Here is a 23,687-nt window from a genome sequence, read left to right on the forward strand (position 1 = left end):
GGAGTTTAGTCCATTTCCATTGAAAGAGATTAATTAAATATAGGTCTGTGTTGCTTCTGTGTGAGTATGTGTGCAATCTAGTTGTTTTTGCAAGAGTCAGTTTTTTTATAGCCTGCCTTTCAGTAAATCTTTGAAGATTGATTCAATTGTCATAAATGTTATCAGATCTTATTTTTCTAAAAAGGTGCTTATCCCTTCCTCAAGTCTAGATAATAGCCTTGCAGGATAGTGGACTCTATGTTGAAGGCTTTTATTTTCTGGTATTCTTTTTTGTACTGCAATATTAAACAAACAGAAAAGTTTACCTTTCTCCCCTTCTCTACTCTTATTTCAGGCAACAAGGGAAGCCATTACTCAGCACTGCACTGACCTCGGGAATTTGCTGGGCAAGGAGAATGATGTGGCGCTTATTATCGATGGCCACACTCTGAAGTATGCACTTTCCTTCGAAGTGAGGAGAAGTTTCTTAGACTTAGCACTCTCCTGCAAAGCAGTCATTTGCTGCAGGTAGGCATGCACAGAATGGGTTGGTCTTGTATTAATGTATATATATTCTGTGTATATATGAGATACTCAGTGCATGGGAAAGCTACAGGTACAGTTTTGTTTCTTTAAAGGTAAAACAAAATGATAATTTTAAAAAATTCATTCACAAGTGTTATTGATGAATTGAGAGAGTCTTAGTTTTTTTTTATTTTCTTTACTTACTTATGAGAAAAGAGGAGCCTCAGATCAAATTTACCTGGTTTAGGGAGAGAAATTCATTAAAAAGCACCTTATGTTGGCTTGGGGAACCAGAAAGGTCCTTTTCACTTCATAATGGTGTTTTGGTTTGAGTTGCAGCTTTCTAGGTGTGTTGGATCTGAATAACTCTTTTCTCAAGTTTGTTGGGTATTGCTTTCTAGAAAGAAAGAAACTGGTTGGATGCAGGCTATCCACTGTTTGGAATTAAAATCTAACCAGAATCTAATTTACCCTTTGGTAAGTTGATTACTAAGTACTTGGTGATTTGGTTTTTTATGTCATTAGGTTAGCATTGTTACATTCTGATGGGTGAATGGTTCTTTTTTGATAGAGGTTTAAGAATTAGACAGTGCTGCGGACGTGTTTGCATCCCTATCAAAACCTTAGTGGGTCAGATAAATTCTCACTGGGAGTAAGTGGGAACACAAAGTAGACGAATAGACGAATATGAAATATGAAATAATGATAACACACGCAGTATGTGTGGGGTCAACACATCTCTGGCAAGAGTGCAACAAATTTTAATCTACAGGCAATGGAGTATATAAAGGGAAAAGAGAGGCAGTCATAACATGAAAAGAATGCAATGTACATTGTTTGATTTCAGAACACATACCATAGGGTGTTTAGTAACTTTAGAATAGAATAGGTTTCAGTTAGGAGTTAGAGGATAAAAGGAAGACTGAATTCTTACATATCAAAGAAGTTCCTGGCCCTAGGTGTCATTACTGATGTAAATTAAAGGATAGCAGGAATCCTGGTTTACTCCTGATAACAAATATTCTTAACTTGAGGGAAATAGTATTCTAGCTAGGGGCTAAGACCCACTTCCTATGATCTGGTAATAGAAAGAGAATAACACTAAAGAAAGGGATACAATAATTATACCTGGTAAAATAATCTAATTCTACACTGACCAAACCTGTTTGCAAGCAGGTATTCAAAGTGACAGGGAGAGTTCCCAAGACAGAAATCATTCTGCTTTGATGCTCAAAAGCAGGGAGAGAAGACCATTGTCTTGAAGATGTTATGTTTTGACTTGGCCTTCGGAAGTGAGAAGGCTGACAGAAAGAGAGAGCTGGCTGGACTTAAAGTTGCAAATATGCTAAGCCAGCAGGGAACTTCTAGCAGCTTGCTTTGGTACTGAAATTCCTTTGTTAGTGTAGAAAAGCTAAGGCCAAATTTCTGTAGTGGCAAAAGAGACAAAATTCAAATAAAGAGAAAATGTAATGTCACAGCCGTATCTGAATTATAGCCAATAATGCAAAGGGTCAATAATTGACTTCTCTAAAAGGGCCTTTTGGCAGATAATTCTTGGGAGGAAAATTAGACACTGCACCAGGAAGGCAAAAGCCATGTCTGGTGTGTATTTCCTTATGTGGGGGGTAACAATATATTCTTTTCTTTATTTTTCTTTCTTTATTTATTTTTTGTGTCACACCTGGCGGCATTCAGGGGCTATTCCTGGCTCTGAGCTCAGAAATCGCTCGTTGCTGGCTCAAGGGACCAAATGGGAAGCCGAGATCCGAATCACTGTCCTGCATGTGAGGCAAATGCCTTATGTTCATGCTATTTTTTTTTTTTGGCTCCACTGTTCAATTAGAAGGCAAATAAATAAACAGTACCAAAAAAAAATAAAAGTTAATAATCTGATCCTAGCAGTGTAGGATTCAGAAGCTGTAATGCACAGAGTTAAATAGGTTAAAATAGTATGAAGACTAGAGTGTAAGTTATAATTTATATTATGAGAACCTAAATATTGGCTGGTTACTTTAACATACTGAGAATCTATGCTGACACTGGGGAATTAGAACAAATAAGTAAAGCACCTTAATCGAGAAAATTGTAAGGAGAAGAAAAAATTGGAGTAATACTAAAATCTTCTGTTCTTGGATAAGCATAGAAAAGTTAAAGTTAGAGGAGAATTAAACAATAGAAAACAATAGAATATAAAAACAAAATTTGATAGAAATATAGTTAGAAGGGGAACTGCTGTTTTGCTGAATATTCCCATAAGCACATATATACAAATTTTTTTTTACAAATTCCAATGAATTTAGATAAGACAGTAAAACTATGTTCGTAGCTGCTTTAAACAAAGGAGGCTAAACAAGAAACATATACTCAGAAGAGTAAAAGGTGGTATTTTGTTTAAGAGTTTATAAGTTCAGTCTTTAGATTTTTAAGAGTCTTATCAGTTCAGTCCTAATCTTTATCTGCGGGTCTGACGTCATCTGTTTCCAGGCAGTCTTCAGGGGTTGGCAGTCATGGCGTTTCTGTAGAAGTCACAAGACAGCGGGGTTGAAATCGGCAGTTGAAGTCAGCGGGGTGTTGAGGAGTGAAGTCGGCTGGGGTTTTTTTTATTGCTGAATCTGCAAGCAGAGCCTGTCTTTTCAGGGGGAGACTCATTTCAGGCAAAGACACTGTCCAGCGGGATAGGTAGTTCCTGCGGATTTTTTCTAAAGAACTGGAACTGTAAAACTTAAGTTAGAAATTAGTGGAGGCATGATAGTTGCTTACTTTTGACTGGGTTCCAGAGAAACTGTTTTTAGACCTGTAGTAAATTTAGATAGCTTTAATTATTTTCAGGGGAAGCTATATGCTTCCCTTCTAGATTTATATTCCAGAAGTTCTATAAAATATAAGATATTATAAAGGGAGCATGGGCAGAGAAACTCTATTCTTTGTTTTTAGGATGGTAAAAGGTCTGTAGTTTCTACCTATAAGAAAAGATGAAATTTTATGCTACTTTGATTGCAAGGGAATGCAATTGACTGGTTTGATATCGCAGTTTTAATTTCTGGAAAAGATTAGATTGATTAGTGGGATTTCCTGAGCAGATCAGGCCTCAGAGCTGCAAGTGTACCTCTCCTTTTGGGAGGACAGAATTTTATTTGAAATGGTAACACAAAAATTAAGTTAAGGCATCACAGTATTAATTATTGCACACTGGTTATGAAGAAAGGTAAATTTTCTATAGTCGTAATATTTAAATGCATTTTATAAGCAAGTAAATAAAGTAGTGGTGGTAGGTATAGCTATTTTTAGAGGCTAGAAATATAAGGGAAATAAAAGAAGGAAAATTTTTGCCATGATTGCAATTAAGTTGAATTTAGTTATACGTAAGATTATAAAATAATTATTTTATACTTAAAAAAGAAATGTTTGTTAAGAAAAGTACATAATTGACATAACTGATTATATTGTATACATATTTTTTTTCCGGGACTGTATCATATCTTATTTGTTTATCAAAGCAAGTTAGTAATTTGGGACTCTATTTTGTGTGTCATCTTAAAAATATGTTCTGAAATTTTTTTCTGGATAAATGCATATGTACATTTATTTTGAGAACTATGTGTATAAGTTGAAGAATATTTAATGGCTTAGGAGTGGCTATTTCTAAAATTCTAATAAAAGTTCCCTTATTACTGGGGCTGGAGCAATAGCTGTGACAGTGGTTATGTTGTATACATATTTAAATAAAGAGAGCAAATATATAGAAAAAATTATAGAAAGAATAGGGAGAGAAAAATTTTTTGTTATTTAAATGAAAAGTTAAGTAGCAAGCAAAATGTGAAAATTAATGTAAGTTACTTGTTAACTGGCATTTGGGTGAAGGCACACTGCCAGTCTTACTTAGGAAAAACTTTAATGGTATGCTGGGAGAAAACACAGCTGAATTACATTATGGTTATTTTATTACTATAATTATTAGGGTAAGAGTTTTCTGGTAAGGTTAAAGTTAGATTAGTAGATTAATATAAACTTTATTTATGACCAGTTTGTTATAATCAATAAGTAACTTCCACTTAAGTCCTTTAAAAATGCATATAATTTACTAAAATACAGAGTTAGTTGCTCTTCACATGTAAACTTAAAATTTTATTTCCAGATAGCCGTAATTAAAATTATATTATTAAACATAAATTTAGTAAGATTGGAGAAATCTTCCTTTTTGGGAGACAGCCATTTGAAGGCTGTCTGCAAATCTGGACTGCAGAGAAGGCATTCCTGTCTATACATATGCAAACTAATATAGCCATTAAGTATCACAATACTAAAAAACATTGGAGATGCCAAGAGGCAAAATTTTGTAAAATCTACTGAAAACACAGAGCAACAATTAAATTTTAAAATAGCAATTAGTAATTTAGATTATAGTAAGTTATGTAGCTCCGATTTTATGAGCACTGTAACATAAGGTTGAAAGCATCTTAATATCCAATTTCTAGAATTTTTCTATATAAAACAGATTATTTTTAATATAGAAACAATAAGTCAGTTTGAGCATGTAATATCATAAATCCACTATTTATTATGTAAACAATTACACTTATCATTAACCTTTTAAGACCATATTGATGTAGATAACCAAAAGTCACTATATATAATAACAATTATTTTTAGTAAGAAATGTAAATTTACTTCACTAGTTTATGTGCTAAATGTGACCAGCAGGAGTGGAGGTAGGTTTTAAATTAAGTAGCAGTTATGTCTGAAAATAATTTTGCACTAATTGACGATACATGGCCTGATTAATTACTTAGCTTTAATGCCATTAGCTGCAAGAATTAGTTTTTAGAGTTTGGGGACAAGTCCCCTTTTACCAAATAAAGTACTAAAATTAGGTAAAAATTTGAGAGCATCCTTTGAAGGTGAAGTACACCACAACTAGATTAAGACCAGTTCTGACAGGTGGTGTATGCCAGCTATTAAATTAACATTTAAAACTTATATTAAGGCTCAAGATGGAAATTATAAAAATTGCCCTTATATATAAAAATAATATTAATATAGGTAATAAATGCTAGATATTTATTAAAGACAATTATAAATAGTTTTTAGATGTATTATTTTTTAGGATAACAATAAAGAATTATTACAATTATATAGCACTTCTAATATTATTTCGACCAATGATAATATCACACTTAAAGAAAGTTATCATGACCAAGATTAAATTTAAACGGTCAATAAAATTAAGTTGTTAAAAATATAATGCATACACAAATTTAGCAACATTATCTAAAAAAGGTTAAACATAATTGGCTGCAACATTATACAATTCTGATTTTTTTAAAACTTTAAGAGAAAGTTAGAGAAATTTGGAAACCTTAAAAAATCCAGACCTGGGGCCGGAGAGATAGCGTTGAGGTAAGGCGTTTGCCTTTCATGCAGGAGGTCATCGGTTCGAATCCCGTTGTCCCATATGGTCCCCCATGCCTGCCAGGAGTGATTTCTGAGCCTGGAGCCAGGAATAACCCCTGAGCACTGCCAGGTGTGACCCAAAAACCACACACACACACACACACAAAAAACCCCAGACCTTATTTTGTTAAACAATGAGCTCCCTGGGGAGATCCCTTCCCCCTCAGGGAACCTAGAAGGGGCTTGTAAAGATGACTGAGATTACCATCATTATGCAGAAAACAATTTTAAATGTAAGAGGAGATCTTTACTTTTCTGAGCGTACTTTGGACTTAAGATAGTACCTGTTAATGTTGAAATGCTCAAAGCCTGTTACTTGATTAATAACCTTATTTTTGCCTGCTTTGTTTAAAAAACATATTTTTTTTGTTTTCTCCTCATTTTTTTTTATTTTTTGGGCCACACCTGGTGATGCTCAGAGGTCTGGCTATATGCTTAGAAATAGCTCCTGGCTTGGGGGACCATATAAGATGCCAAGGGATTGAACCGCAGTCTGTCCTAGGTTAGCTTTGTGCAAGGCAAATGCCTTTACACCACTGCTCTGGCCCCTTGCTTTCTCCTCATTCTTTTCTTTTTTTTTAATTTTTAAAATTTGCTTTATTATTTATTTTTTAATTACAAGTTTTTCACAATTATACTTGAGGTACATGGTGACAATGAATTAGGGCAAAATTTCCATCACCAGTGTTAACCTCACACTGCCACAATTCCCAGCATGCATCCCATATGACCCATATCTCCACCCTTAGCCTCATGGGCTGCTAGTGTAACAGGTCTCTTTTGTGTAGAGCTTGTTGTAGTTTGGGTCTCCTGATTTTATTGTCATTAACTTTGGGTTGGGTATTTAGGTCTGTTAATTTTTTATTCCTCTCAATGATCATGAGACTGCTTTACCCCTAGTACCAATCACTTTTCTTTCCTCAAATTATAGGAAGACAGAAATATGAGACAGAACAATATGATTCATGTTCTATGGTTTTTTTAGAAAACAAAAAGAAAAAAGCAAAAAAAAAAAAGAAAATTAAAGAAAAGAAAAAGCAAGCAAGCAAGCAGGCAGGAACCTATAGAAGCTATAATATAAATTTAAAAAAAGAAATAAACAAAAATAGAGAAAAAGAAAAGAAAAAATAGGGGGGCTGATGTGGTAAGGTTTTTTATTGTTTATGTTGTTATTTTGCATAAGCACAGTAGTATTAGGGGAAATTAGACAGGAAATTCCCTTGCCTAAGTGACACAGGGTGTCTCCATCATTGAAGCATACTATCATGAGACCAACTACAGGTTCTGGATATGTTCATTGTTGAACCCCAAGGTCTTTATTTATGGTGTCAGGAAATGTCCAGCTCAATTGTGGTTATCAGTCAGTCATCTGTAATTGGAGATCTTGGTTTTTATACAGATCCTAGAATGAAGTCTAGGATAGAGGCTTTCTTTATGGTTCCAGAAGCTCTGCTCAGTCACAGTTGTTGTAGTCAGTCTTATGTAATTAGTGATCTTGTTTTTTGCACAGATCAAAGGACAAATGGTCCTCTGATTTTATCTCATCGTTAGGTGATGAGGTAGGGCAACCTGCCTAAGTGTTGACTGTATGTTGTATGGTTTTCTTGTTTGTTGTTTGTTTTTTGGGGTCATGCCTGGCAGCACTAGAGGTTACTCCTGGCTCTGTACTTAGAAATTGCTCCTGCCAGGCTCACAGCACCATATATTATGTGGGGAATGAAACAGGGTCCATCCAGGGTTGGCCTAGTGCAAAGCAAATGCCCTACTGTTATGCTATTGTTCCAGCCCCAAAAGGATGTCCTATGAACCTACGCTGGTCAAGTTGGTGGCAGAATGGTATTAGGACTCCCCTGGGGGAGTTTGATTCCTGGTGCTGCTGCAGGAAACTGCCAGTTCTAAGGTTGGGATCTGGGGTTCAGTGTTGGACAGTTAATGTTAAATCACATGTGGTTTAAGTCAAGTCCCCATGACATATGTTCAGGGTGTGAGGTTCCCCTGTATAATAAAATTTATGGGTTCTTGGGGCTGGAGCAGTGGCTCAGCAGTAGGGTGTTTTTCTGTATGCGGCTAACCTGGGATGGACCGCGGTTTGATCCCCTAGTGTCCCAAATAGTCCCCAAAATCAGGAGTGATTTTAGCGCAGGCCAGGAGTAACCCCTGAGCATCACTGGGTGTGGCCCAAAAACCAGAAAAAATTATGGGTTCTTATTCCTAGTAGATAAGAACTTGTTTCTATATATAAGATATCCCCATTTTAGTGTCTATGCAAAAAGAAAGATGCCATATTATATTGTTGGTGCATTTGGGGGTAAAAATGACAGGCTGTACAATATCTGTGCTTGGTTTTGAACTGAGCTTTGATCTCAAGCAAGACTTTTCTACTAGAATTTTATACTAAATTGAGCCAAACAAGCAAAAATAAAAATTAAAAAAAAAAGAGAGATGGAGATGGCTATATTTACATTTGGAAATAAACACACAAAGATGTATAACTATTAAGGAATTAAATGTACAAAGAAAATATAGATATCTGCAATGAGTATTTTGCGATAGTATTGGGTAGGGGATGAGAACCAGGGCACATTTTTGTCCCACACTGTGGTCTTATTTGTCTGAGAAAAGTTTTGAAGCAGTAAGGAATCAGGTAGTGTCTTCGAGCTGGGGTCCCTCTGAAGATGAGCCCAGTAGAAACAGTCCATAATGGGGGTGGATGGGAGAAAAAGGGCTGCATAGAATGAGTCAGCAGGAGCGGTGGTTACAGTTTCTTGCCAGGGTGAGAGATATGGGGCTTAGAGGGTGTCCTTTTGCTTTGGGAGATGAGTGGCAGTCTGTTGAGGCAGGGTCTTGGTTCCTAAGGAGTTTAGAACTGAGTGTAAAGAGGGTTAAGTAGAGAGAGATAATAGATCAGGATTAAGGGGTTGAGAGAATAGAAGGAGTTCTGAATGGGGGTGGAGAGGGTAATATATAACAGTGGCTATCTACAATATAGGCATGGAAGTTTGCAGTATAGTTTAGGCAAGCATAGTAGATTCTACTGCATACAAACTGATGCCTACTTATAGACAGACATTAGAGACCTATTTATAGGTTGTAGTTGGAGAGCTGATCATTATGGGGTGGGTCATAGCACTTAAAATAATTGAATTAAGAAAAATAAATTTTAAAAATAGGTTTAAACAGAAGAAAAAGAAAGGAAAAAAAATAAATTGGGCCAGCATATCAGAGGGGAAATGTTTTCCCAATTCTAGGCAGTTCATCAATGGCTAAATGGATATTTTGGAATTAGATTGTGCATGGAGAATATTAGGATATATGTAATATTCACATATAGGGTACTCAAATTCCCAGCTAACACCATGTATGAAAGTAAAATCCAAATGGATTAAAGACCTTGATATCAGGCCTGAAACCATAAGGTATATAGAACAACACATTGGCAAAACACTCCAGGACATTGAGACTAAAGGCATCTTCAAGGAGGAAATAACATTCTCCAAACAAGTGGAAGCAGAGATAAACAGATGGGAATATATTAAGCTGAGAAGCTTCTGCACCTCAAAGGAAATAGTGCCTAGGATACAAGAGCCACCCACTGAATGGGATAAATTATTCACCCAATACCCATCAGATAAGGAGCTACTATACAAAATATACAAGGCACTGACACAACTTTACAAGAAAAAAACATCTAATCCCATTAAAAAATGGAGAGAAGAAATGAACAGTCGTCTTGTCAAAGAAGAAATGCAAATGGCCAAAAGACATATGAAAAAATGCTCCACATCACTAATCATCAGGGAGATGAAAATCAAAACAACTATGAGGTACCATCTCACACATCACATTGGCACACATCACAAGGAATAAGAACAAGCAGTGCTGGTAGGAATGTGGAGAGAAAGGAACTCTTATTCACTGGTGGGAATGCCTTTTAGTCCAGCCTTGATGGAAAACAATATGGAAATTCCTCAAAAACTGGAAATTGAGCTCCCATACAATCCAACCACTCCTAGGGATATACCATAGGAACACAAAAATACAATTCAAAAATCCCTTCCTCAAACCTATATTCATTGCAGTGCTATTTACAATAGCCAGACTCTGGACAACCAAGATGCCCTGCAACAAAGGAATAAAGAAACTGTGGTACTTATACACATACGCATATACACATATGCAGCTTTCAGGAGAAATTAAATCATGAAATTTTCCTATACATGGATGTACATTGAATCTATTATGCTGAGTGAAATAAATCAGAGGTAGAGAGATAGATATAGAATAGTCTCACTCATCTATGGGTTTTTAAAAAATGTAAAGACATTATTGTAATAATCTCAGAGACAATAGAGTGAAGGGCTGGAAGGACTGACCCATAATATGAAGCTCACCACAAAGAGTGGTGAATCCTGTTAGGGAAATAACTACACTAACAACTAACATGACAAAGTTAATGAGTGATGTAGAATGCCTGTCTTGAATACATGCATGGGTGGGGGAGGAGAGAGATTGGGGGCATTGGTGGTGGAAATGTTGCACTGGTAAAGGAGGGTGTACTGTTTATGACTGAAACCCAACTACAATCATGCTTGTAATTATAGTGCTTAAATAAAGATTTTATAATAAAAATAAAAAAGAAATGACCACCCTCAGGAAAGAAAAAGTATAGTGTCATCATACATACTTTTGGAAGAATGTCTTTCTATCCTGGGACTAATTCAGGGGTCTCAAACTCATGGCCCATGGGCCGCAAACGGCCCTCCATACAACATTTTGTGGCCCTGACCTAGAGGAATCTTTTTTTGTTTTGTTTTGTTTTAGTTGTTTGGGTCACACCCCCCAATGTTCAAGGCTTACTACTGACTTTGCACTCAAGGATCACCCCGACTTTGCCTCCTGTGGCAGGCTACAAAATCAACCTACAGAAATCAATGGCCTTTTTATACACCAATAATGATAGGGAAAATAACGAAATCAAGAAGGCAATCCCATTCACATTAGTGCCACACAAACTCAAATATATTGGAGTCAACTTGACCAAAGATGTGAAGGACCTATACAAAGAAAACTATAAAGCCCAGCTCCAAGAAATAAGAAAGGACACATGGAAATGGAAACTCATACCCTCCTCATGGATTGGTAGGATTAGCATAATTAAAATGGCAATACTTCCCAAAGCATTATATTTTATATATTATATATATTGGAGAATCCTCCAAAATCTAGAAATTGAGCTCCCCTTCAACCCAGCTATTCCACTCCTAGGGATATACCCTAAGAACACAAGAATACAATACAAAAACCCCTTCCTCACGCCTATATTTATTGCAGCACTATTCACAATAGCCAGGCTCTAGAAACAACTAAGATGCCCTTCAACAAACGAATGACTAAAGAAACTGTGGTACATATACACAGTGGAATATTATGCAGCCATCAGGAGAGATGAAGTCATGAAATTTTCCTATACATGGATGTACATGGTATTAATATATCATGCTGAGTGAAATAAGTCAGAGGGAGAGAGAGAGAGAGATGCAGAATAGTCGCACTCATCTATGGGTTTTAAGAAAAATAAAAGTCATTTTTGCAACAATCCTCAGAGACAATGACAGGAGGGCTGGAACTTCCAGCTCACTTCATGAAGCTCACCACAAAGAGTGGTGAGTGCAGTTATAGAAATAACTACACAGAGAACTACCATAATCATGTGAATGAATGAGGGAACTGGAAAGCCTGTCTGGAGTACAGGTGGGGGTGGGGTGGGATGGAGGGAGTTTTGGGACATTGGTGGTTGGAATGTTGCACTGGTGAAGGGGGTGTTCTTTACATGACTGAAACCTAATCACAATCATATATGTAATCAAGATGTTTAAATAAAGGAAAAAATACTTGTGGTACCACTTTATATTCAAACCTGCAATGTGTGAAATATGTGAGAGTTTTAATTTCATCACTTTATATGAACGTTTATTTTTAGTTAGATTTAACTTTGGAATTTTATTTTTAATTTTCTGCTTCCCTACTTTGTTGTTTCTCTTTTGGGGAGGACTGGTGTTCATACCTGCTTGGTTGTGGTGTACACACATTTGGTTGTAATCCTTACTGGGTGTCACACATCTTGTTGCACAGCTTATAGTCAGTCATGATATTAATAAGTTGTCGCACAATGTAGATGGATTGTTATTGCACTTGTTCTTATATGGTTCAATTTGTTTAGTTTTGGTGCCCAAGCATGTTCTGGTTGTAGTGCTCCTGGAGATTTCTGTGGTACTTACATAATCTGTTTGTTGTTCATTTTCATTGGACATCACACACTCCTGGCCATTATTTAGGTTAGTGGTGCTGCTTGTTCATACATAACTATGTACTAACCTGGCTGAACACCAGACAACACATACTTGATGGATGTGTGTGATGTCAGTGAATGAACTAGGACCTTGTGCTTGAACAATCTCCAAGACTTCCTGATTTTTGTTTGTCTGCTTTAGAGTATAATAATCTTAGTGTGAATTAGTATCTCTGCAATTTTTTTATCATGATTACGAGTTGTGCCTATTGGCATTTTTTTTATCTTCCATAGCATACATCATATTTTATGCTTTAAAGATTTAAAGATATAATTTAAAGATATCTTCAGTACTTTGTCTTCAATACTTTTGAGAATAATAATAAAAATAATTTGTTTTGTTTTGTTTTGGGGCCACAGCCAGTGACACTCAGAGGTTACTCCTGGCTATGTGCTCAAAAATCACTCCTGACTTGGGGGATCATATGGGGTGCTGGGGGTTCGAAGCACAGTCTGTCCTAGGCTAGCGCTGGCAGGGTAGATACCTTACTCCTTTGCGCCACCGTTCCGTTCCCTGCAGTATAATTCTGAAGTGTAATTTATTTTTTCTTCCTTGTGTCCTTGGTGTTTTGGCATCATGTCTACCATACTTTCCCTTTAAAATAGCCAATACTATATTTTGTTTCCTGAATTCCTTTAGGAAAATTTAGACTAAGCTTATGCAAATGACTAGAAGGGTATAAAGAGTGGTGATAAAGAGCATCCTTTTCATTTCCCCTTAATTGTGTCTTAATTCAAGTTGTTGAGTGAGTATGACTTAGTTTCTGTGTAATCTATCACACCTTATGCCATAAAATTCCCTGTGAAGATCATTTCTTTTTCCACCACCAAGTTGTTGGACAATTAGCTAGTCAATATAGTTTCAGTTTATGAGCTTCTGCACAAGAAACAAGAAACAACAGGAATCAGCATGGAAAAATCTGGCCAGCTGTTAACTAAGTCATACTATAACTTCATGGTTTTTCAAAGAGAAATCAAAACGAGTCCATTTGGATTTTCTGGAGAGAGCTAGGAAAACTTTCAAGGCTTTAGAGGAAGTGTTCTTTTCTTGCCAGGTGCTTGACACTAAAGAAAAACTTCTTTCTCCTTTTCTTTTTTGGGCTCCTTTTAGAATGCTTTGTATACATATTTAAAGTCTTCCCAGGAAAGGACTTCAAACTGGAGCTGAAAATGAAAAAGGAAATTTCAAACTAAATGTTGTTACTGTCTACAAAATAGAAGCACTAATTGAAAAGATGAGACTAGGATAATGCACTGTTTTAGTTCTTCCAGGATGTTTCTTGGCTTTCTCATACTTAGAATAAAAACAATCTTATTTTATTTTCAAATTTCCAGTTTTTAAAGAGAACTACCATATAACTCCCCAGTTCTAATACTGGTTATTATTTTACCAAATAATTGCAACAGGTCATCAAGGATAGCTGTGGAAAGAGCTCTAGAAGTAGCACACATGCCTAGCACATATAAGGCCTGGTTGGGGTAAGTTCTCCCTTACCCACTTAAGCACTCTTGCTGTCACTTTTACAGTCCATGAGCACCAAACTTTCAGTCTCCACTACTGGACTGTGCATCTCCAGAAGGAGCCTCTCCTGGGGTGTCAAGGTATCTTGACACTGCTAGGTATGGATTCTGTGAAAAAAGCACAAAAGCAATACTGACTGAGGTCAGAGTGATAATATAGTAGGGTGCCAAATAATATCTTATTGTGTAGTATATACGAGTGCCTTGGACATGGCAAGCCACAGTTTGATCACCGGCAACCAAAATGGTCCCCAACCTCAAAAGGAGTGGTTTGTCAACTCAGAGCTAGAAGTAAGCCCTGAGCACAGCCAGGTGTGGCCAAATAACAAACAATACAGATATTCAAACAAGTATTGGCAGGGGCATGTTCCTACAGGAAATTACCAAGTGCCCATGAATAGTTGAATATATTGTGTATACTATACAGTGGGAATTATTTGGCTATATAAAGGGATAAAGTCCAGACACCTGCTACAATATAAAAGAACCTTGAAAATAGGAGTGAAATTATTACAATAAACCATATCTTATATGTCTTTGTTCATATAGAATATTCAGAATAAACAAATTCATATAAACAGAAAACAGATTAAGTGATTTCTGATGGGGCACTTGCTAGCTGAAGGAAGAAGGGGTAGTAACTGTTTTATAGGTATAGCCATTTCTTTTGGGTGGTGACAAAAATGGAACTAGATATATGCTATGTGATTATGCCAAATACCTGGCTAGCTGAAGGAAGAAGGGGTAGTAACTGTTTTATAGGTATAGCCATTTCTTTGGGGTGGTGACAAAAATGGAACTAGATATATGCTATGTGATTATGCCAAATACCTCTGAATTATTATACTTTTATTTTATTTTTTACTATACCCAGTGGTGCTTTGAGGTTATCCCTGACTCTTCTCAGGAATTACATCTAGTGGGCATGGTGGATCAAACCTAGGTTGGCCGTGTGCAAGACAAGCACTCTTCCTCCTGTACTATTGCTTTGACCCTGAATTATTATACTTAAAATTATATTATTATTATTATTATTATACTTAAAATGACTGGGTTTTATGTTGCCTTAACTTCATCATTAAAAAATTATAAGATATCCAATATCTAATGAACAAGGACAAAAGAAAACATCTAAGAATTGTGGGTATACCAGAAGGGGAGGAAATAGGGAAGGGGGAAGAACAGGTGGTCAGGGAGATAATAACAGAGAACTTTCCCACCCTCTGGAAAGACAATTCAGGACAAATCCAAGAAGTCAAGAGAGTCCCTAATAAAATAGACCCTAATAAAACCACACCAAGACACATAATAATCCAAATGGCAAAAAACAATGAGAAAGAGGAACTCCTGAAAGCAATAAGGGAGAAAAAAACCTCAAGTACAAAGGAAAGGACATAAAAATCAAACCAGATCTCCCATTTGAAATAATTCAAGCAAGAAGACAGTGAAATGACATATTTAAACGACTGAATGAAAGAAATTTCCAACCCAGGGTCCAATACCCAGCAAAACTATCATTCATATGGGAGGGCAGACTAAAAACATTCTCAAACATGAACGAACTTGAACTATTTGTGCAAACTAAGCCGATCCTAAGCGACTTACTCAGAGATGAATTACACAATCCAAACCCCCGATTGTAACAACAACCACTCCACACAATACAACTGCACAACAGTCCTCTCTATCAATAATTTCCCTAAATGTTAACGGACTAAACTCTCCAATTAAAAGACACATAGTAGAGAACTGGGTTAGGAAAAATAAACCGGACTTCTGCTGTCTGCAAGAAACACACCTACAGTTACAGAATAAGCACAGGCTTAGAATAAAAGGATGGAAAGTAATTATTCAGGCCAATGGAAAACAAAAAAGAGCAGGGACAGCCATTCTTATATCAGACCAAATTGTATTCAACCTCAAGAAAGTGATCAGAGACAAAGAGGGTCACTACTTACTGATCAGGGGAACATTAGATCAAGATACACTAACCCTGGTCAATATCTATGTACCTAATGTAGAGTCACCAAAATATGTGAGGCAACTACTGGCAAACCTGGAGAAACACATGAAGGGAATTGTGATAATAGTAGGGGACCTCAATACTCCACTATCACCACTGGACAGATCCTCCAAACAGAAAAATAGCAAAGAAATAAGAGCTCTAAATGAAAAATTAGAAGATTTAGGGCTAATAGACTTATATAGAGCCCTCCATCCCCAGAAAGTAGAATATACATTTTTCTCAAACCCACATGGAACCTTCTCCAGAATAGACCATGTCTTAGGATACAAAGCCAACTTATATAAGACCACAAAGGTAAGGATCATTAGAAGTACCCTTTCAGATCACTATGCAACAGAGCTTATAATTGATGTCAAGAAGAAGCAATGGAGGAAAACTAATACCTGGAGATTAAACAACATGCTGCTTAACAACAGCTGGATCAAAGAACAACTCAAGGAAGAAATAAAAAGATTCCTTGAGACAAATGACAATGAAGAGACAACATGTCAAAATTTATGGGACACAGCAAAAGCAGTAATTAGGGGGAAACTCATAGCAATACAGGCCTATGTCAAGAAACAGGAAAATAACAAAACCAACAGTTTTAAAGATCACCTCAAAGAATTGGAACAACAGCAACAGAGAAATCCAACCACAACCAGAAGGCAAGAAATAATAAAAGCAGTACCTGAGACGTACAGACTTAAACCACAGGCTCGATTCTTCGAACACTTTTAATCAAACCAGCATTCCCTTGCTATTCTCTCCTCTCTTCTTACTACTTTTCTTTTCTTTTCTTTTCTTTTTTTCTATTCTGCTTATTACTTTTTTCCCTTTCTCTTCCCCTTTTCTCTTCCTTCATACCCTTCCCATGTACCTACCCCTTTCTCCCCTCCGGAAATCCAACTATCCCTTTACCCCTCAATCCCATCCAGATCTTCCACCATATTAAAAATTTTCACCCTCAGTCCTTATTCTATTAGGCATCAAGATCGACCTCCTACTCAACGAACCAGTACCCTGTACCCAGGCGAGGGGACACCCAGATAAACCCACACCTCGTCTCCTGAAAGAAAAGACAGCCAACTCCCCTGTGGACTCATGCTGCGAGGCCCTCCCTACTAACTCTCCCTAACGCGGACTGTTCCTTGAAACTGGGCCTAGGTCCAAAAGTATCCCCAATGCAAGAACTCTTCCAAGACCTCCCTGCTGCAAATTTTAATAATCTGAAGAAGGTCAGGGGATGTGTTAGGAAGATGCCTGGGAACCCACACACCACAAGAAAAACCCAAAAGACAATGGGAAAAACTGTACTTCCAACATAGGCATAAAACCTGTAATACACCACCTCTTACTTGCTCTCCCCCAAATGTAAGGTAGTCCTCTGCACCACTTTGGTTCCTTTAAAACTTCGCTAACTTATTTTATTTTTATTTATTTTTTTGTTTTGTTTTGTTTTTTGTTTTTGTTTTGTTTTGTTTTTAATTTATTTCTTTATCTTTTTTAAATGATTGTCCTACATATATATTGGTGAGCACATACTTTTTTAATTCCCTTTTTTTTTCCCCCTCGTTTTTGGGTATGTGACCTGTTTCGGTTATCCCATCAATCCACCCACAAATATACAGACATTATAATGTAGCACCACTTCCCCCTGCAAAGGCACACTAAGTAAAGGGGAAATCTTACATAAAAAAAAAAATAACTAACAAGTTTAAGAAAAATCATTTAAGTTCAGTTTAAAAGTTTTTAAACAATTGGCGATTGTTAATTATAAAATTTTTTTTGAATGCTGAAGTCTTACAGAAGTCAGGAGGCATTCCCGTGGCATTCAAAAATAACCATTTTACCTCCTGCCAAGCTGTTTTCTTACAGACTTCCTGCAGCTTCCCGCAGTCCTGTCCTCATTCACTTTAAAACAGCCTGTCACCCCTCCTGCTAGCCCACCATTCCTGCCGGACCTGTTTCTGACTGACTCTGCCTAAGGGGAATGCTGGATGATACTCTGCCTGGCAGCCCTTCTATAAACCTTCAGCATGCCCACTGCTACCAACAACCCTGCTGACCTCCACTGGGGAGCTGAGACTCATTAAGGCATACCTTTGACACAGGTCATGGGCGTGGGACCTTGCTTACTCGGACCATATATGCGCCCCCCCCCGTCCAACTATCAAACATTTGCAATCAAACCATTGTGGTTAATAACACTTCCATCTTCATTGAAGCCCCCAGCTCCACTGGACATTCTCCCCATATTGTTACTAAAATGTTTCTTGCTTATCATGACTATTAGCTTTGTTAAAGCCTAGATTAACCATCAAACCTGTTGGTCCAGTTTCCACCTCGAACCTCATCCTGCAGATGGTCAACGCCTCCACCATCACTGACCCTGCCTATCTGCTATTCATCTCAACCACCCTTCTGCTTTGGCGACCCCCTGCCTGTCTCTGACCCCCTCGCTCTGCAATCCAGCCCCAAGCCTCACTTCGGCATCACCTTGGAACAGGTGGTGGAACTTGAACTTTGCCTTTTGGTACCCAATATGATTCCCCCTAAAATTGTAATCAAATTCTTGTCGTTGATTTCTCCTTTCAGTTCATGATTACCCCCAATTTAACGTTTTTTGCCTGTTTCACTAGTTTATCTCCCCCATTGTTTTACATTTGTTTCTTTAGTCCTAGTACCACTGTGTTTTGGTTGGTTTAATGTCTAAATTGACTGTTAGATCAAAAATTGCCTTATTACCTCTTAAATATAATCTTGTGTCTCTCCCCCGCTGCAGTACAAAAATCAAACACTGCCATCACCCTAGCCTTATTAAAAGGCCTAGGTGTTATTGGTGTAAGCACAAATATTTATTCATTGGTTCATACTCTAGAATCTGCTAATGCCTTATAACTGTTGCTAAAAATGTTTACAAACTTAAAGAAGTTTACACTACTGTTGATTTCCTAGCAAAGAGTGCAGAATAACCACCGTGGTTCAAAATTAACATTTTTTTTGAGGGAGGGGGGAATTTGTGTCATCCTTAGAGTAAAATGTTGCTTTTTAAAATAAATTCGGCTTAGCTAGAGATAGCATTCAACACATAGAGGATAATTTAGTAAATAGACAAAAAGATATAGAGCAGAGTGAGAGCTGGTACAAAAATTGGTTTTCTACCACTCCATGGATAACAACAGTGCTCCCAGCCTTTTTGGGGCCCTTCATTGGCTTTATGTTGCTAGTTTCCTTTGGTCCTTGGGCTTTTCGCAAACTCACCACCTTTGTAAAGAATCAAGTGGATGAAGCAACCAGAAAGGACTCAAAGGTTCTGTACCAACAACTATGCACCTTAGAAGACCAGCTGACACCTGACATCTCCCCTCCTGCCAACTCTCCGCCACTTAAGTTTGAAGTTATCGAGGAGCTGGCACATAGACCTCAATCTGTGCGCTCGCGCCTTGCCAAGCTTTGGAAACGACTGACTCAAGGGTAGCAGATGCGGTGACTGGAAGCCCCACACCTCTTCACCCAGTGTGGCCAGTCCACCGAGGCATGTCTGTCCCTTCCATATTGTATACTAAACAGGGGGAGATGTGGGAGACCGAGCACCCCACATATCAAAGGAACTCTGAATGAATTTTCCACCGCCTGCCTGATTCAAGCCACAAAAGTTTGCATAGCCCCGAACCAACAGAAAACTCTGCAAATAAATTTAGCTCAGCACAAAGAATCTGGCTTAACCAGATTCCTTAACCTTTCCATGGAACCTGTTTTTGTAACTGCTCTCAAGCATGTAGTTATAGATATGTTTTTGTAAAGTTTAAATTATGATCCTTATTGCTTGCACAAAAGATAGATCTAAATGGAAAATAGGCTAAACAAATAATTGTATTTGTGTAAATATCAATTAGCTATTTGTTTAAGAATTTGCTTCCCCTCCTCCCATCCTGCCAGGTTCCTCTTTATCCTTCCCGCCATCAAAATGTGTTTATGCTCCTATTGGTTAAAATTGTTGTACTTGTACAAAAAAAAAAAAAAAAAAAAAGAAACAAAAAATTAAAAAAAAATTAAAAAAAAAGAAAAAAAAGAAAAAAAAGAAAGTATGGTAATAAGTTTATTCTTCTGTTGCTTTGAAATATAGTTAAAAACATAATTTCTAGAATTCTGTTTCTACTAAGTTTTACCATATAAAGTTACTCACCTCCTCTGTTTCTCAACTTCTATATTTTTTAGTGAGGAAAAAAATAGTAAATATCACACTTTACTATCTGAGATCCAAATAAAGTAATATATAAGCTGAATTCTTATTGCTATCCTCATCTTACATTAATTTTTGCATGACTAACCTGGGTAAAATAATATATTTTTTATAATTCCTTTAAAGAAGGGGGAAAAACTCTACTGAAAAGTCATCAGAACTCTGCATACTTCAAGAATTTTCAAGTTGAAATCTCCAACATTTTACGAATGCAATTTATTTCATAATTCATTGTGAATTTCAATATTTAGATATATATGTATATGTATATATATGGATATATCATTGAGAAATTCTTCTGCTGGTATTGGAGTAATATGGATATGATAATCAAACCCTGGTTAGCCATTTGCAAGTCACAAATGCTACCCACTGTACTATCACTGTGGGCCCTCTGTAATATATTTTTGAAAGGAATAAAGGAAGATGAACTAAAAAAAAAATTATAAGAAGATGACTGGATCTGGATTTGGCTCTATCACAAGAAGGTTGTGAGTCATATGAAAACCGTAGAAATGTTGGCTTCATGGACATCAAAAGATGTTAGCACTGGCTTGGATGGGGCCCTGATGTGTTGTGATGTGATAAAATTGCAGATTCAGGTGGAAAAGAAGGGGAAGATTGTGGATGCTAGGTTCAAAACTTTCACCTGTGATTGAGCAATTGCCACCAGCTCTCTGGCCACCAAGTGTATAAAAGGCAAAATCATAGAGGATTTCTGACCATTGAAATCACAGATATTGCCAAGAAACTCTGCCTGCCTCTGTGAAATTTCACTGCTCCATACTGGCTGAAGGTGTCATCAAGTCCATTCTAGATGATTTCGAGCTGAAGCAAGAACCCAGGAAAGGTGAGAAGAAATGAGAAGAAATGAGTCCTGGGGGACAGCCCCAGCCAGCCTGAAATCCCTATAGGGGCTCAGCAACCACTAGCACTAACATAGCAGAGTTCGGAGATGTGTACAACCCTTGCTGCTCCCCACTCGAATCAACCCAAATTATAATTTCCTCTTTCCAAATCCTATACTTCTTTCCCATCCACACAGGCCTTCATCATGTCTATTTCCTGTGAAACCTGCATGAAATCCCAAGCTTTGACTGTTCACAGGATGCACACATCCTCCTTCTCCCTGGTCTATCTGGAGTAAGATTATTAAACACTTTGGTGGGATGACTTGATAGATCCAGTTATTATACATAAAGCAGACCTGCATATCTATATATGAAGAAAAATATAAGACAAAAAATAGAAGGAAATCAAATAACAAAATTAGTCACAAGCCCCTCCCCTGTGCTCTTTCATACATTCTGTTTTTCCATAGCAGCTTACCACTGCGTTTTGGGATACCATGGATGTGCTCTCACATCTGTGAAGCTTTTATAGGAATTTAAACATAAACAAAATTTATAATTGATGGCATAAATAGCCATATTTTAATTTGTTGGCCCTGCAACTAATTATTTGCATAACAAATAAACAAAATTTATTTGTATAAAATAAGGCCTCAGAAAAATTGTAGTCTGGCTTCTGAATTAAGTTCGGAACAGCAATTACCTTAGCTATTACCTGATCTGAAATAATATCAGTACATATGTCTATAGAGCATGTAGTTGACTATTATTTATAGCCAAACAATCATTATTGCTAAGTCTCATATGAGAGTTTTTACTTTTGGCATAGTTCAAATTGTATAATTTTTAACAACCCTAGTCTGCATAAAGTTTTGTAGTATTTGTCTTTCACTGAAGAAATTAAAACCACTTAAAAACATATATAAGCTATTTGAATACATTCAGTAATTAGTTCTTTGTTTTTATTACCTATTTCCTTTTCTTAAATTACCATCTATTAAGGTTTTTCAAATTTTTCTAATTCTTTGAAGCTCTTTTAATCAAAATGGAAGTAAATTTTGTGGGACAGACTAATCTTGAATGAGATGGATACAGGGTGAATTTTGTCATGTACAAACAATCAAGAATTTTAGAAATTATTATGTAGCATTAAGAATGGAACAAGGAAATAATCAGCAAGGCTTTCATCAGCAGAAGTAGCTGTTGGCATCATAACTTTCAGTCAGTAGGTGTTGCTTGCAATCTGCCTTCCCCAAGTCACAGACATGATATAGGGTTGATGTCTGGGGCAAGAGAGAGGGTGGAAAGAAAATCACAGCAAGGGCTTTCAGGATATGTGCACATAAATGGCTTAGAAGATATTATTTATTTTCTCAAATGTGTTTAGATGTCTTTTAGAATTGATCCAGAAGTAATCATGTCCAGGTTTACTGTGATACCACAGAGAAAAAGACTGTCATTAAAAAAGTCAGCACGGATACAGTGATAGTTTATTAAAAAAAAAAACAACTTGGCAGGTTTATTTATTATTTTAACTCTCAGTGTGATTTAATCTCTTGTAGAAAAAGATTAGAAAATGTGAATAAGGAAAAGAGAGAAAACAGCATTCACCTACTGATTACGGATATCCTTCAGTACTTAAATCAAGCAGATTAGACTGTTTAAAAACATGTGAAATGAGAAGCTCAGAAAAAATTTCCATGTCAAATGGCAATATACTTTCCTAAAGTTTAATACTGTTTGTTATATGCGAACACATAGTTTAATCTTTTCCTAGCATTCAGCATTCAGGTGAGAAAATATCTCCTCCTACTGTAAATATCATGATAAATAAAATTCTTGTAGCTAAATCTTTGCAAAGAAATTTTACAATTTCCCTAAATTAATAATAAGTCCAAGACCAAACATGCCAGCAATTTGTAAAAAAGGGTTTGTGTTCTTTGCTTAAAAAAATGTAGTCATTTGACTAGGAATGAGAAACAGTTAGTGACTTAATTGCTGCAGGGATTGACTTCTGTGAGCAATCATGCCTATACCAAGAAAGAGGATAAGTTTCAAGAGTATCTTAGTAGTTAGAATCACATTTATGAACAGACTTTGTAACACTATCAACACAGACTTCCTTACTGAAAAAAAGAAAAAAAGCACACAAAAAAGAGATCTTAACACATTGACAGCTTCATTCCCATAGCTGGTTCAATCAAGTCTTTGTTTTCTGGACTCTCTTAAGTCTGTCATTCAGACTGCATTCAATGACCTATACATCTTTTCTACTTTTAGATTATTTGGTGTAAAAAAAGAATTGGTTCTCTAATTAGACTCTGACCCCAGCAGTACATTCCACATTAATAAGGCACGATAGATGATAGGAAATCTCAAAATGATGCTTTTATGTGTGGGATTTTTCAGTTTGTGAACCACACATGAAAAGACTATCTATCAAAATAGACTGACAGACTAATTGGAACTCACCAACATTTTATTTTGTTTGGCTCTATATTGGTAGAGATCTAATCATATACTTGCAAAAACAAAACTTTTACTTAGTTTCTTTCATGATGTTATTTCTCAGATTCATACATATTAAAAATAAATCAACTTCTTACACTGGCATTTTATTCCAGGAAGCATTGTTAACTTGTCAAATTTGTAACTATTCCTTGGATTGTTTGTGTTTTGGCCTAGCACATATTTGCCAATTTGTTGAGTAAATGCAGTTAAGATAGAATTTTGTGGGGCCAGCAAGGTGGCGCTAGCGGT

General features: G+C 36.6%; 1 protein-coding gene and 1 pseudogene across 2 annotated transcripts in view; both read left to right on the top strand.

Annotated features, from left to right (window-relative positions):
* The window catches only part of ATP8A2 (ATPase phospholipid transporting 8A2), a 763,449-nt gene that overhangs the window by 307,599 nt on the left and 432,163 nt on the right, over positions 1-23,687 (top strand). For both annotated transcript variants that reach the window (XM_049778216.1, XM_049778217.1), the window contains exon 25: positions 335-507. In XM_049778216.1, the coding sequence (XP_049634173.1) occupies positions 335-507 (173 nt within the window). The remainder of the gene's footprint in view (positions 1-334; positions 508-23,687) is intronic.
* Positions 20,534-20,940, top strand: LOC126016382 (iron-sulfur cluster assembly enzyme ISCU, mitochondrial-like; annotated as a pseudogene).

Source organism: Suncus etruscus, chromosome 8 (genome assembly GCF_024139225.1).
Source record: "Suncus etruscus isolate mSunEtr1 chromosome 8, mSunEtr1.pri.cur, whole genome shotgun sequence".
Taxonomy (NCBI): domain Eukaryota; kingdom Metazoa; phylum Chordata; class Mammalia; order Eulipotyphla; family Soricidae; genus Suncus; species Suncus etruscus.